The following is a 17,037-nucleotide window of genomic DNA, read 5'->3' as shown; positions in this document are numbered from 1 at the left end:
TTACGACAAAATATTTAACGTCAAAATCTCAAGTGCACCAACTTTTTAGTTTTAAACATGTTTTTTTTTGTTTCGGCCAGCTAACTATATTTCCTAGTAAATTTAACCTACCAGTTTCAAAAATTTCCTATAAATATGGCATTTGTGTTTCATTTGAAACACACCAAAAAGAAAAAAAATGTCGGGTGGTGGGAATATATTCGAGTTGCGAGGTTGATGTATACGCACAGATATACTAACGGGAGAGTGAGGAAAGAATATCTCGAAGGGCTGGAGACATTTATGCATCAAGTAGATTCTACACCGGTCGCCCAGAAAAGCGGTAAAATGTTCTATCCATGTTGGAAATGCAACAATTCAAAATTGGCAAAGTGAAAATGTATGGAAGCATTTAAATAAAAAGAGGTTTCACCCCACATTACTATATCTGGTTTAAACATGGAAAATGTTATAATTATGGTAATGAAGCTAGTAGTAGTAATATCAATTTTCAGGATGAACCAGTTGATCATTTGCCTAATGAACATAGTTACCATCAGGAGGAACATATGGTAGATTATGATAGGGTTCATGATATGGTAGGTGATGCATTTGTTGCTCATGATGAAGTTGAAGAACCTAACATAGATGCAAAAAAGTTTTATGAAATGTTAGATGCTGCGAATCAGCCAATTTACAGTGGTTGTAGAGAAGGTTTCTCTAAATTGTCGTTGGCTGCTACAATGTTAAATATTAAAACTGATCACAATCTACCTGGAAGTTGCATGGATGCATTGACAGACTTGTTTAAAGAGTATTTGCCGGAAGACAGTGTGTCTGCTGATTCTTATTGTGAGATTCAGAAACTGGTTTATAATCTTAGGTTGCCTTCGGAGATGATAGACGTTTGCAACGACAATTGCATGATCTACTGGGAAGATGATGAGAAGTTTGAAGAATGTCGATTCTGCAAAAAGCCACAATTCAAACCTCAAGGACGAGGACATAATAGGGTACCGTACCAAAAGATGTGGTACCTACCAATTACAGAAAGATTGAAAAGATTGTACCAATCTAAGTAGACTGATGGAGGGATGAGATGGCATGCCGAGCATACTCAGATGGATGGTGAGATGACTCATCCATCAGATGCAAGAGTTTGGAAACATTTTAACAAAGTACATCCATAATTTGCTAGTAATAGCCGAAATGTGTATCTTGGATTATGCACATTTGCTAGCAATAGCCAAAATGTGTATCTTGGATTATGCACAGATGGATTTAGTCCATTTGGAATGTCAGGGAGACAATATTCATTGTGGCAAGTCTTTCTTACGCCATACAACTTGCCACCGGAGATGTGCATGCAACGGGAGTTTCTATTCTTAATCATATTAATATCTGGTCCGAAACATCTAAAAAGGTCTATGGATGTTTTTCTACAACTACTGATAAAAGAGTTGAAAGATTTGTGGTCAACAGGGGTGAGGACGTATGATTTCTCAATGAAGACGAATTTTACGATGCGAGCGATGCTTTTGAAGACCATAAGTGACTTTTCTGCTTATGGATTGTTGTCTGGATGAACTACACATGGGAGATTATCTTGTCCATATTGTAATGAAATGACAGATGCGTTTCAACTGAAGCGCAAATCGTCTTACTACGGAGCTCAAGAAACAGTTCGCTGTGGTGGTAATTGGCATGTTCCCGGTAATATACCTGATTTTTACGGAGTTCAACACAACTGGCACAAGAAGAGTATATTTTGAGAGTTCCCATATTGGAAAGATTTTTTTTTGCGCCACAACCTCGATGTGACGCATATAGAGAAGAATTTTTTTGAGAACATCGTGAATACAATATTGAATGTCCCAAGGAAGACAAAAGAGAACAAAAAAAATCAAGGTTGGACTTGCTGATATTTGTTCAAGAAGCGAGTTACATATAAAAAGCAATGGACAAGTTCCCGTTTCGATATTCAGATTGTCTTTCGAACAAAAGTCAGTGTTGTTCAACTGGATGGCATCAGAAGTGAAGTTCCTTGATGGGTATGTTTAAAATCTCTCTAGATGTCTTGAAAAGGGTCAAAAGTTCTCTGGGACGAAGAGTCATGATTATCATGTCTTTATGCAACGACTACTTCTCTTTGCATTTGCGGAGCTATTTCCAACGAATGTACATGAAGCACTTGCAGGTAATATACACATTAATTTCTTTATTGCTCTATAATATGCACAAATAACTAATATGACTAATAATCATGTGTTTAATTGGAATATACAACGCATTGGAGCATTTTTATGGATCTGAGCACACACACTCTTAAAGAGGATGTCGTAGAACAACTTCATGTGAACATTCCCATCTTACTGTGCAACTTGGAGAATATCTTTTCTCCGGCATTTTTTTGACGTCATGGAGCATCTAGCTGTTCACCTTCCGGAGGCATTGCTTCATTACAGATGGATGTATTAGTATGAGTGGGCCATGAAATATTTGAAGGAAAAAGCAAAAAACCTCGCCAAATTTCAAGGTTCTATAATTGCTGGAAGTATGACATAAGAAATATCTCACTTCAAATCGTAATACTTTGCACCAAAAATACGTACCCGTAAAAGAGCTCCAAGAAGATATGATGATGGTGGTGTCGCGCCAACATGTGAAGTTGCTGGTGTTCCAGACATCTTTTGCCAGATTGGCGATTCGGTGGGAAATTGAAAGAGGTTTGGTGGTCGTGTGATGAAGACGCCCATAGTGCACACACTTATATTCTACTCAATTGCAAGGATTCATTGATGTGTTATTTTGAAAGGTAACATATATTGAAACTTCTTAACACATATATGTTTAAATTAATTATATAATTTTCAAATGATTAATTAATAGAAAATATAATTTTACAGCCTATTTGTTTCTCAAGTCGAAAAAACAATCCCAGGTATATCCAAAAGTAAGGTAGACAAAAGGAAAGATCAACACTTTATTAAGTGGTTGAAGGGTCAGGTATTAATCCAATTTTGTAAGTTGGCATACATGATATGTATTCACCGTTAGTATGATTAATTAATTTCAACGTTTTATTTATTTTTGCAGGTTGATTATGACGATCTAGATTACCCCACATGGTTTCATGAATTAGTTTAAGGTCCAGTTGCAAAGGTCACAACATCACCGATGTTTTTCACACGAGACTTTACTTTTCATATATATGAGTATGGTATACAGCGGACGACAAGTAATTATGGAATATGTGTGAAAGGCGAAACATATTTCTACGGGATCTTACAAGAGATTATTGAAGTGGAATTCCCAGGGTTACTGAAGCTGAGATGTGTCCTCTTCAAATGTGACTGGTTCGACCCCGTCATCAACAGAGGTGTTCGGTTTAACAAATTCAGTGTAGTTGATGTCAATGGTGGACGAAGGTACAACAAATTCGAGCATTTCATATTAGCTTCTCAAGCATATCAAGTCAGCTTCCTTTCATACCCTTGGATGAGAGAATCATGAATCAATTGGTTTGCCGTTATCAAAGTTACACCTCGTGGACGAATAATTGGTAAAGAAGAACAACCATTGCAAGAAGAACACATCAATGAAGTCGAGGAACCTGAACAAAAAACTGATGACATCCTTCTTATTGATCCGCATAATCGTGAGTACGAAGATCTTCCTGAAGATACGACGGACGAAGCTGTTGAAGATGAGTTTATTGAAAATGATTATGTTTCTAGTGATGACGAGAATGTCAATGATGTACCCGAATGATGATGTAATTTTCTTTAATATGATTTACTTTCAGACTTAATGCATGTGTTTAGTTTATTTAATCATGAAAATTAAATTATATAATTTGATTTGTGTAAGGCAATTGGGGGTTTGGGGTTTAGAAAGAAGAGATTTTTGTGATGAAGTTAAGGAACTTGGGGTTTGGGGTTTCGATTTATAGGGATTTGCATATCTTCCTCGTAAAATCCTCGTAAAATAACAAGGGCCTTGTTATTTCCTCGTAGACTAACGAGTACTTTACGACGAAATTGAAAAACATTTTTGGGTTATACGGATTTGCATAATTGCATCGTAAAATCCTCGTAAAGAAAACACGGGCCTTGTTATTTCCTCGTCAACTAAAGAGGAATTTACGACGAAAGTGAAAAACGCGGGCCTTGTTATTTACTCGTAACAAAAACACAGGCATTGTTATTTCCTCGTTAATTAACGAGGATTTTACTACGACAACTACTTCTATAAATAAGAACACCCCTCCAATTCAAAACTTGCACAAAAAAAAAACTAATCAATAGTTTAAAAAACCCTGAAGGGAGTGCACTGTCACCGGAACAGTTCTGATCTGCTTCAAATGCTCTTTGGAATTGATAAGGACTATTCTGGTGCCAGTGTCTTCTTTCAGGTTTTTCTTTGTAAATTGAAAAACACTCGTCGTAAAATACTCGTAAAAAATAAAACGCGGGCATGTTATTTCCTCGTTAATTAACGAGGATTTTACGACAAAATTTAATAACACGGGCCTTGGGTTTGGGGTTTTGGCTATAGGGATTTACATATTTTCCTCGTAAAACAAAACACATGCCTCGTTATTTCCTCGTAAATAACACGTAAAGGAAAACACGGGCCTTGCTAATTTCTCATAAATTTACGTGGTCTTTAATTACGACGGAAACGTAAAAAAGAAAACGCAGGCCTTAATAATTTCACGAGGATTTTACGGCGAATTATAAGTCTCTATATATACCCGAAGTAAATCACTTCTCATTTTGTAGTCATTCCCTCTCCTCCTCCTAGCAAGGTATTCCTCTATACTTCCTCTCTAATTTATAGCTTAGGTGTAGGGTAATTAATGTTGATTACGTGGTTAGTGTAGGGAATTTGTAGATAGGTTTATGGAATTTGTTGATAATATAGGATGATGATTTTTAATTGTTAATTAATAATCTATTTATATGTTTTATATGGTTAATAATGAAAATTAAAAAATAAATTCAGATGGTTCGAAAGACCAGCAAGCGTACACAACATTACAGTCAGATGTTTGGTGAGCCTGGTACTCGTGCGCATCATCTTCTTCAGCTCCCAGTTCTTTGTTTCCGGAGACCGTCCCCGACTCTCAGTCTTCTCAGAGAGTCTCTCAGTCGCCTCCTTCTGGTGCACCACCGGTTTCTCCATATGTTCCACCACCGGTTCCTCGGTTTGATGCGCCACCCGCACATCATGATCATGTTCCAAAGGAGGCACCTCCTCCGATGGCGGCCGGGATTCATCCCAATTTGCTGGTGCCGCCGAGTGGTCCATATGCTATGTACACCGCGAGTACCTTCTCGCTCAGCCAGGCAGAGGAGGTTTACCAGTCTTAGACCCCGACCGACCGGACGAAACTTTTTGGTACGTTACATTTTTATTGTGCAATTATTTTATAACAAAAATAAATAATTTAAATACTTTTTTTTTTGTTTTTGGGGTTGACGTTTCTATCGCTAGGAACGTAACCGAAGTCATCAAAGGCTACTTCCCCGATGCTCATCCGAACAGAAATTAATCATATAAACTCTTTTTATTAATACGACTTTTTATTATTTTAAAACTAATTATTAATGTAATTTGTCTTCTTACAGCAAAAATATCATTGGTTCATAGGGGTGAAAAGAGGGTGAAGAAAGCGTTTATCGGGAAGGCGAAAGCTCGATTATTGGACACGGTATCCAACTGGAAGGATGATTGGATCTTGAAGGGTTATGAGCAGGGAAAACCCGATGAGCTCACCAAGGCTGTGTGGGATGGCCTCATCCGTTATTGGAACCTGTCATCGTCCATTAAAGTCTCCAACAGTTGCTCCGCCTCCCGTCTGATGAAAGATGAGCAGGGAAACAGGCCGATGCTTCACACTACGGGTCAAAAACTCTATGCTGGTGTCTGTATGGAAATGGTAAATATTTTAATTAATTTTTTTTTAATATATTTTTAGTTCTTAAATGTTTGTTAGGCCAAAGAGACGGGAGTTCTCCCGTCTCTTAAGGATCTTTACGAGAGGATCCACAAGAACAAGGCTGGGTAATTTGTAGATTCTAGGTCCGAGAAAATATACAAAGAGGTGGTTGCTCGAGAAAATCTTAAAGAGGTGGTTGCTCGGATGGAATACCGGTCACATTATCCACACTTGAAGTGGATCAGATTTACAAGGAGGTAAAACATTTTAAATCTTTTATTTTATTATTATTATTCATTTAAACTAATTTTTTATTACTAACATTAATCTTTTTTTTTAACGCTGACTCTATGAAAAAGGGACCTACGTTGGGGATTGGTTCCGTCAACAATGTCCCAAGAGCGACATCGTCTTATGGTCAGAGACGGGCTGATGAAGTCACTTAGCTGCATTCCGAGTTGAACTTGACGCGGTCTTCGTTCACAGCTCGTATGACTTAAGTTTAGGATTATTTAGACGTTATAGCGGCTGGAAATCCTCAGCTGGAGACCATGTTGACGGCGATGGGGACACAAAATCCCGTTCCAGAACCATCCCACAATGAAGAAGATGTGCAGAGGAGGAGTCAGGAGTTCTTCGACGAGCTCCACACCAACAACCCTTAGTTTTTTTTCCTTCTTTTTGTTTTGTATTATAAATTTGAAACTTAAATATTTGTAAAATATTTTCGTATTTATTCATATTATTTAAATTTTTAAGAATTTGAAATAAATTTAAAAATATATTTGATTATATTTTTTATTTTGTAAAAAATAAAGAATCGAAGCAAATTTGTAGCTAATTTACGTCTAATTAACGAGGAAACTGAAAATTGTTACCGAGGAATTTACCATGAAAGACACTCAGATTCGTCGTAAATGTACGTGTAAATAACGACGAAATTGAGCGTCTGCTTTACGAGGAAACAAATTACGTGTACTTTACGAGGAAAACCTTTATGTGTACTTTACGAAGAAATGATTTACGTGTACTTTACGAGGAATTAATTTATATGTTCTTTACGACAAAACAGTTTATGTGGCTTTCACGAGGAAACCGTTTACGTGTCTTTTACGAGAAAATAGTTTACGTGGTTTTTACGAGAAAATTGTTGACTCTACTTTACGACGAATTAGCGAGGAAATATACGTTATGACAAACGTTTAAAAATGAAATGGCTTTCGTTCTGTAGTTAATTCGTGGTAAACCCTATTTTACGACAAAATAACTACGAAAACCGTCGTCGTTATAATTGTGTTTTCTTGTAGTGAATAGATGTTGAAGAAAAAACCATAAATACAGAAAGTTGCAGGTTTGTCTGCTCCACCGGTGAATGGTGACTCCGACAAAGCCCACAAGGTCCTATTATAAAACTTAGTAGCCTTCTAACCGCCCATAGTTTATTTTCTCATGAAAGTTTACCAACTAATATGATTTCGTCATTTCATATTCGACATCTTTTAAAAAAGATATCCCTACTCACAACGATTTTTTACTTATATAGACGCAAATAACATTTTAAATTTTGAGAATTTCATTTATAGTCTTTTTATCATATTGCTTGAAAAAATCCAATAGATGTTGAAGAAAAAACCATAAAATACAGAAAGGTGCATGTTTGTCGGCTCCACCGGTGAGTGGTGACTCCGGCAAAGCCCACAAGGGCCTATTATAAAACTTAGTAGCTTTCTAACCGTCCAAGTTTATTTTCTTACGAGGGTTCACCAACTAATATGATTTCATCATTTCATATTCGATATCTTTTAAAAAAAGAAAAAAAATATTGTCAAGTTATAGTATACTTTTAAAATAAAAAGATAAAAAATAAAAAAATAATAGTAGCTAAAAAAAATATTTAAAATTTTTTTTAAGTCGGTAGCAAAACACTAAATTCTAAACCCTAAACCTTTGGTAAATCCTAAACCATTGGATAAATTCTAAACTCTAAATCAAAGACACTAAACACTAAAATACTAAACCCTAAACCCTAAATCCTAAACCCAAAAATTAAAAATTATGTGAAGATGGTCGTTACACTTTTTTTCTTTTTGGTAAAAATGTTAAAATTTTACACAATTTTCAGTTTTAGACAGAAATTATACAGAAGTTAGTAGCAGAAAAGAAATTAAACTAAAAATTAAAAGAGAATAAAAGAAGATACAGCTACTAGAGATCTTGAAACAGAGCAAAATAGACGAGCAGAGACCAGAGCTCGACCAAAGAAGCACATTGCCAAATGGGGAGGAAACCTTTGATGATACATGAGACCAAGTCTTGTTAGAAATTGGCTTGCCCGTAAAGCTGCTCCAAATGATTGGAAACATCCCCAAACAGCTTTGAAGTCCTCAGCCGCAGGAAAGCTCGAGGTTCAAACCACCACCGGAAGCGAGAAACAGAGAGCTCCTAAACTTTTTGTCCATATTCAGAACGAGCTCACAACACTCTTTGTCCAAAGAGAAATTGTTCCCTGCCCAACTCGAAAAAATCTGCGACAAACATTTCTCTCCCACTTTAGACTTATCACCTGTCAAACAGTTCTCTGGCTCAGCGGACTGTGACACGAGAACTGACTGAAACAGGCCAAATGATCCTCTCGGAAGACCTGGAATGTTAGGAAGTCCAGGAATCACCGGAATTTGAGGGATAGGAATGTTTGGTATTGAGATTTGAGGGATGTTTTGTATACCGGGGATTTTTGGAAACCTGTGGATGTTGGGAATATTAGGGAACGAGCCAGGGGTGAAGTTTCTTTTGTGAACAGACGGTTGGTTTTGGGAGCGTGACGAGGCATAGGAGAGCTACGATAACAATGAGGCTCTTCATCATGGTGTAAGGCGATGTAAACGAAGTAAATATATCAGAGTGAATAAAAGAAAAATGAGCGAGGATGGATCCGATTATATAGATATCTGATTATTCACATATATTAAAATCACGTAGTATATATCTCACAATGTCGTTACTACAGCTGAATAGAATAAAAATTTGAACGGTTTTTGAAAAGGATGAAAATATATATCGAATATCCTTTCTGAATCATTTGATTATTTGATATGTTGAGATATTGAGTCAATTGACGAAGACGTCAGAAATAATCATCAACAGAACCTCGAGTATATAATGAGTTTGTTTGTTTTTGTTTTTTTTTGTTTTTTTTTTTGCTAAAATGAGTTTGTTATACAACAAAGATTTTTGATTTTTTTCTTTTTGACAACTAAAAGATCGTCAGGTTAAAAGTTGCTGAATACTATATATATAGTAAATATCTTTAAGCATTTGACTGAAGGATACTTTTAAGAATATACTAAAGGATATTTTAAACTAAGAGTGTCAACAAATTAAAATTTTAGCAGTTGAGCTAACCAATGTGTTGATCCTATTGTTACGTTGCACTACCATCTTTTTAGATAAATATTTATTTCTTCAGTAAATGAATATCCATACCAAAAGCATATTGTTATACATGTAATATAATACAATATTTTATGTTTTTTTTAAGTTAAGTTGTACATTAGCACAATCTAACTAAATTAAAGACTTGGAATGAAAATCACGAAAAGAAAACTATATCCACTTATATTTAGCAGATTATAAGACTTTCAAGAAAAAAGGTAAAAAAAAAATTGAATAATATATATATATATATATATATATATATATATATATATATAAATGAAAAGAAACATATTCGTGGTACATTTTGTGTTCTTAATTAATCTTTCCCCGAATATTGGAATGAAAGACTAATATTATGATTTATTGTTTAAGTTCACTAACCAATAGGATTTTATTATTTTATATTCGATATCTTTTGAAAAAGGAAATAAAATATTGTCAAGTTATATTATGTTTTTAAAATAAAAAAATAAAAAATAAATAAAAATAGTAGTAGTTAAAAAAAAGATTTTTGTAAAAAGATACATCTTAAATTTTTTTTTTGTAACTATTATTATTTTTATTTATTTTTATCTTTTTATTTTAAAGACATAATATTATTTGACAATACTTTGTTTTATTTTCTAGGTTCATCCTAGATGATAAACCCAAGAATAAAATATTATTTATCGTTGAATCGGAATAGATATGATACAACAGTTTTGTTTCCTAAAAATCCTTTTTAATTAAGTCCAAAAAAATATTTCTTCTCACTGCGATTGAATATAGGGAAAATTTGGTATCTACTTTTATCTCTCGTTGTAAACAAAAAAACAGGCTAGGAAGACAATAAAAGAAAGCCATGTTATTCATTAATTAAAACGTTGTACTAAAAGAGGCGTCCATAAGATATAGACGACAACAATATTGAATGACTAAACGGAATCAAAGAAGTAAAAAAACCATTAAATAAAAATCCCTAACTAAGAAAAGAAGCGAAGAACTAGCTAGAAGGAGACGTGGCAAGTGCAACGAACAAGAGGAACAAAGTGAGGATCGTAGAAGTATCCCCAAATGACGTCGTCGCATTCATTTTTCATGTTGACGATAAGGTTGCAACAATACTTACTGACTTTAAACAACCTCGTGTAGAAACTGATCGCCATCTGCCCCCGACAAAACCCAACTTGCCCCATGTTTCTATAACATCTTCCAATGTGTTCCAATGGAAACTCATGATGATGATGATGCTCCTGAGGGGGGTTTGATGGCTGGCTAGGAGATGATGACTCATCATCACTTGGCGGCGAAGGAGACGGAGACTTCTTGGGAGTTGGAGGTGGAAGAGATGGTGTTGGCGGCGGTGGAGATGGAGTTTTCTTAGGAGTTGGAGGAGGAAGAGATGGTTTTGGCAGTGGTGGAGATGAAGCTTTCGTTGGAGTCGGAGGAGGAGGAGATAGTGTAGGTGGCGGCGGAGATGGAACTTTGGTTGGAGTCGGAGGAGGAAGAGATGGTGTAGGTGGCGGTGGCGGTGGGGATGGGGATGGAGCTTTCTTGGATGTTGGAGGTGGAGGAGATGGTGTAGGTGGCGGCGGAGACGTTTTGGGAGTGGGTGGCGAAGGAGACGGAGTAGTTGGTGTTGACGGTGACGGCATTGTTGGAGTTGGCGGAGAAATGGAAATGGAAATGGCAGGAGCAGACCCGTTGCTATAAGTACATCTCCAAACTTTAGAGTCCCCATAGTTAAACTTTTGGGAAGTGCTCATAAACATCTGGTTTGTTGAGGCTTCCGACGGATGTGGCCATCCTTGGGTAGGTTTTAGCCCGAATCTCAGGTTCTTGCCGACGGTTGCGGTAGGAAAAGCGACGATGCAGAGGATAGCTGCTGCCACTAGGACGATGGAGCTTTTCATGGTTTTTATTTTGTGGGGAATAATTTGTGAGAAATGGATGCCCGACTATATGGCTTATATAGAGAAAAGGATTTTAAGATATTATTGAAATATTTTTAGGTTAGATGTATCTATTCTGTTAAAGCATGATCCTATCTATGAAATCTTTTGTTATCTCACGCTGATATCCCTTTATTCTCTCTTTTTTATATACAGTTGCTGCATTGTTCTAAGCAAAGCACGATATGAACTAAAGCTTTTAGTTTTCAAACGTTGCTAAGCTTAAATCAGAAATGACATTACATTCGACTCACACGAAATGTTCTTCTATTCCCTAAAGGATGAATCTAAACCCAAAACACAAACTCTAAACCCTCTTTTAATGGTTAAACTATATTACGATAAGGTTTGATGACCATCACAACTTAACAGAAATTTTGATAAAGTGAAAAAATTATTTAACATTTTATTTAAGTTCACAAAAACAAGTCCATGAATGCCTTTACGATATGCTAGTACTAAACTGAAATAAACAATTTTGAAACGAACTTTCAAGGTAAGTTTTTGTTGTGTGTTATTATTTAGTTTTTTCTATACGTTACTAACTTCTTTTCCAAAAAGTGGATTAACGTAACAAACTAAAGAATAACAAAACAACAAATTTAGTGTTAGCCTATAACTAAACCCTATTTAAAAAAACCCTATTTTAAAAAACCCTATATTTATCATTTTATAATTATCATTTTATATAGGTTGACAAAAACAAGTTCACGAAAGCCTTTACGATATGCATAGTATTAAACGAAAGCCACGCGTCCGTGATCGAGTGGTCAACGCGTTATGTGGATCTCCAAAGGACCCGAATTCGAATCCACACCACACCAGATTTCCACACGTGTGGCCACAGAGGCTTTTCACATTCTCTCTTCGCGGAATGGTGTACCATTTGTTTTTAATATTAAACCAAAATAAACCATTTTCAAACAAATATTTAAGCTTAGGTGATTAATGTAACAACTAAATATATATAAGATTTTAATCCGCACCTTCTAAGCGCAAAATTAATTTTTATTAAAAAAATATTTACTGAAAATTAAAAATTTATACCAATGTATTTTTTATAGAAGATTTTTAAAGTATAAATAATTAAAAAAACTTATATAATTTTAGAAAAATAAATAATTTATTTATATAATCTATCTCGTAACAAATTTACTTGTATTTGAAAGCCTTAAAATTGTAATATGAATTTACTTTTTAAATTTAGTATATTGGGGAAAATATATTTGACTATAATAAAAATTAAATATATGTTATTTAAAGCATCTCATACTTGATAAATATTTACATATTAATGAAATAGTCAGAAAAAACTCTAACTGTAAAATACAACTAGATTTTGACCCGCGCTTTTAAAGGGCGGGATTTTTACGTTGTGAAAAACCAAAAAAAATATCTATGTCACTTCAGTCACAAATATTAAAATAGATAAATCTTTTTTTATCGTGAGTTAAAATAGGTTAATTTCTCATATTTAGATTCGTCTCATTTTTGACAGATTCGTTTTAAATTTCAGACCCGTTTTGATCCTTTTTTAATAGAATTAACTATTTAGTTTTGTATAAAAATATGTTTTACTGAAAAAATACTAATAAAAATGTTAGTACACAAAGATTGATTTTTTATTTATTTATCAAACATAATATTATAAAATAAAATATGCATATAGATTATAATAATTGAAATATTATTAATAATAATTTTGAATGCAAATAAATATATTATTAAAAATATTAAGATTCAATTTTATAATAGGAAAAAAATATATTATTGAAAAATATAAAAATTGGTATAACTAAATTGGTTAAAAATATATTTCACATTATTATCATAAATGAAATTCTAAAGAGAAATATTTGAAATGACATATATTACATGATAAAAAAGTTTAATAGAATATTTATGTTTCAAAAAGAAAGATGGATTTTAATTAAAAAAATACAGAAATTTTATAATTAAAATTTTAATAACTATTATTTAATATAGATAAATCTGTCATGTTTAAAACCGTCTCCTTTTTTACCGACACCTTTTGAAGCGCGGAATATTTTATGTTGTCAAAATTCTTAAAAATTTTAGGGTTGCGCAAAAAATCCGAATCCGAAGAACCGAAATGAATCCGATCCGAGAAAGTAGTATTGAACCTTAGCCGAAATTTGTTAGATATGCAAAAATATTTAAAATTTTGGTATCTAGAGATCCGGAACCAAATCCAATTTGAACAAAAATATTTCGAGTATCCGAATTAGATTTATATACTTGAATATATTAGCTATTTTATATTTAATATCCAAAATGTATAGAATATTTTGAAGTTGTCCAAAATGTTTGAAAATTTATAGAAATAGTCTGTAAATATCTAATGTAGCTAAACTATACTTAAAAAACCAATTACTCAATATATATATTGATTATCTAACCAAATAAGCAATGCAGACCAATTTTTATGTTAGGTTTAGGTATCTTGGCATACATTACTCAAAATTTTATGTTATATATTATTTTATTTTTTAGATTTTAAGAAATTTAAAGTATATAAAATTTTAAAAAATTTAAAATAATTTAAACGGGTTATCCGAACCCGCAAAGATCTGAACCAAACCCGAACCAAAATTTATAAAAATCCAAATGGGGCTAAAATATCTTACCCTTAAAATCTAAAATCCGAATAGACCCGATCCAAACCCGAATGGTAGTCCGAACGCCCACCTCTAAAAATGTCTATATCACTTTGTCACAAATTTTAAAATAGATAAATCTATCATGTTTAAACCCGTCTTTTTGACCTTTTAAATTTCAAACCCGTTTAGATCATTTGTTTCTAATTTGATTATCATTTAGTTCTATATAATAACTTTTTACTGAATGCTTACACCTAAAAATGTTAGTCTGCAAGGATTAATTATTTTTTGCTTATTTTCCAGACATAATATTATAAAATAAAAATATGTATATAGATCATAATAATTTTAATATTGTTAATAATAATTCCGAATTCAAATAACTATATTATTAAAAATATTTAAAGATTTTATTAATATTTTTTATAATAGGAAAAAATACATTATTGAAAAATAGCTTTCACATTATTATCATAAATGAAATTGTAAAGAAAAATATTTGCAATGACATATTTCTTAGATTACATGATAAAACAAATTTTTTAGAATATTTATGTTTCAATACGAAAGGTGAATTAAAAAAAAAATACAGAAAGTTTATAATTAATTGTTTTTAAAAATAATATTTTAAAATAAATAAATCTGTCATGTATTTGAATCCGTCTCTTTTTTAACCGACCTTTTTTAAATCTCAAACCCTTATAAATTCATTTATTTTTCTAATAGGATTAGTCATTTTGTTCATGTATAATTGTTTCTTGCTGTCGACTTAATTATTTAGTTATGAAGATCTTTCTAATTTTATTTAAAAAATTAAAGGTATTGTTAGTTAGCATTCCGAAACTGATGCATTTAATTGATTGCTATGAAAAATATGATTATTATAAATATCTTATCGACCATTTAATTAGGAAAATATTAACTGTTCTTAATGAATATTCCCGCACCTATTTCGTTCATATATTTAATATTTATTGTTTATATTGGTTTCTTTAAGTGTGATATATGGATGATTTTATTCATACCAACATCGGTTTAGTTTTCTATAGAACATTTGAATTGGTATCCTATAGGAATTGAAAGCTGTAAATTGTTTGTATCCTTTTTCCAAAAAGTAAATTGTTTGTTTATATACTTGATATCAAGTTAAAGACGTGTTAAGTATATAGAATCATGTATACTTCGATGGATTGAACCAGCACAACACTTTATTTTATTGTTAAGTATGTTGGTTGGTTTACGTTCGTTGGGTAAGTCGGTTTACTTTAATAACGTGTTGATTCATTTTAAGATTTTCTGTTGTATAAATAAAAGAAAATTTAGAATTTAATTTAAATCATAGGTTTTAAATATTTCAGTGGCAAAGATCTGTAAATATTGTTGAAACTGAAGGATACCTAAAAAAAAGACCTTCTGTTTTAATAGTATTGACTAGATTTTGACCCGCGCTTGAAAGCGCGGGTTTGGTTTTGTTTTGCTTTTCATAATTATAAAATTTAGTGTTTGAATCATATAATCTTGAAGATTATTTCACTAATATATAGGTCATTTGCATAAGCACAATTAATTTGTAAGAAATTTGATCACGCGTTTCCGTTTTTGAAGTTTGTTCGAAATGTGTTTGAAGATTCATTTGTGTGTAAAAATAGTATAGAAAATTGAAACTGGAATAAATATAGTGTTATTAGTAACGATTTATGTAACATTTAATCGTATGTATATTAACCAATCAAACTACCAATTATTAAACCAAGTATTAATAGAATATTTTTAAAATTTTTTTTATAAAAGTACCTATAATATAAATATAAACTACAATTTCCTATTTAATAAAAGTATCAGAGACATATGTTCCATTATTAAAAGTTAGATTTTAAAAAGAATGTTTTATTCACATATATTTTTGTAAGTTATGTTCTTAAGTATTTACGCTTTTAAGTTATGTTCTTAAGTATCTAACATTCATGGCCTTAATATTTCGCTAACCTGGTTGTGTTTTGGTTTTGGTTCATGTAATGTATTTTGTTTGGGTAGGGTGGTTTAGCAATCTGTTTTAGTGGTTATGTATAAATAATAATATATACAGTTTGCATGGTTAGATTAAAAATCAGGGGTCTATAGGGTTAAAAAGTTTGTCAATTATTGTTATAATATACAGGGTAAGTCCAAAAAAATTTAAAAGTAATAGGTCCAAACAACTTTCATAAATAGATTTTTTCAAAATCCTTCCCTTTTAATAGTATTGATGTACCTTACAACTAAATAATAGGGGTTTTTGCAAAATTGACCTACAACTTAAAGTCAAACACAAAACTAACCTCCATTTTTTTGAAAATTGGTTTTGCCCTATTCACCCCACAAGTTCATATAATTTACGAAAATGCCATCAATTTTTTTTTTTCTTTCGAAAATGACATTTTTACTCTCTCACCCTCATCATCTTCAAGTAATTACAAGATTGCCATTGTCATCAATACCACAACCACCATGAACAACCAATTTGAAGCTCTTAATGCTCCCAAAATCGATTTACCCTTCTTCTTTTTCCATTCTTGTGAACTAAACACAACATATCTCTCACTTTCCCTCCACAATGAGCTAAAAACCCCAAGATTTTGATTCTAAAATTTTTATGGTTCATAGAGTCATAGAAGCTAACGATTATGGGTGGGTGACTTTCGTTTGTGATTCTGTGTGCTTGGAGAAGCCTTATGTATGCTAAGGAACTTATCTCACCAATTTAAGGTATGACATCGAGTTTTTTTCCAGATCTGTTCGTCAGACGACTTACTTGGGAAGTCGTCTGGCTGTAGACGACTTACCTGGAAGTTGTCTGGCTGTAGACGACTTACCTGGAAGTCGTCTGGTCAACGCAGAGGTTATTTTTGCAATTGACTTTGAAATCTGTAACCTGAGACGACTGAAAGTTAAGTCGTCTACTATTGTTTGGTTTCAAAAAAAATTCCAAAGAACCTAGACGACTTACATTTCAGTCCTCATAGGTTAGTTTTGCATTTGAGTGGATAATTTCAGAAGTTTGACTTCCCCAGACGACTTACATTTCAGTCGTCTGGCGAAAATTAAAATAATAATATTTTTTTTAAAGTAAACGACTTACAATTAAGTA

General features: G+C 32.8%; 1 protein-coding gene across 1 annotated transcript; it reads right to left on the bottom strand.

Moving 5' to 3' along the window:
* Positions 1-5,606: 5,606 nt before the first annotated feature.
* On the bottom strand, positions 5,607-16,352 carry LOC103828163 (proline-rich receptor-like protein kinase PERK10). The gene has a single exon (XM_033274020.1). It carries the CDS (start codon positions 11,248-11,250, stop codon positions 10,345-10,347), a length of 906 nt encoding a protein of 301 aa, XP_033129911.1. The 5' UTR covers positions 11,251-16,352; the 3' UTR covers positions 5,607-10,344.
* Positions 16,353-17,037: the final 685 nt, after the last annotated feature.

This window comes from Brassica rapa, chromosome A01 (genome assembly GCF_000309985.2).
Source record: "Brassica rapa cultivar Chiifu-401-42 chromosome A01, CAAS_Brap_v3.01, whole genome shotgun sequence".
Lineage (NCBI taxonomy): Eukaryota > Viridiplantae > Streptophyta > Magnoliopsida > Brassicales > Brassicaceae > Brassica > Brassica rapa.
The sequence above is the reverse complement of the archived record's forward strand: the minus strand, read 5'-3'. Positions and strand labels throughout refer to the sequence as shown.

Coding starts and splice junctions, on each gene's coding strand:
- LOC103828163 (XM_033274020.1), bottom strand. CDS start 11,250: ATGAAAAGCTCCATCGTCCTAGTGGCAGCAGCTATCCTCTGCATCGTC.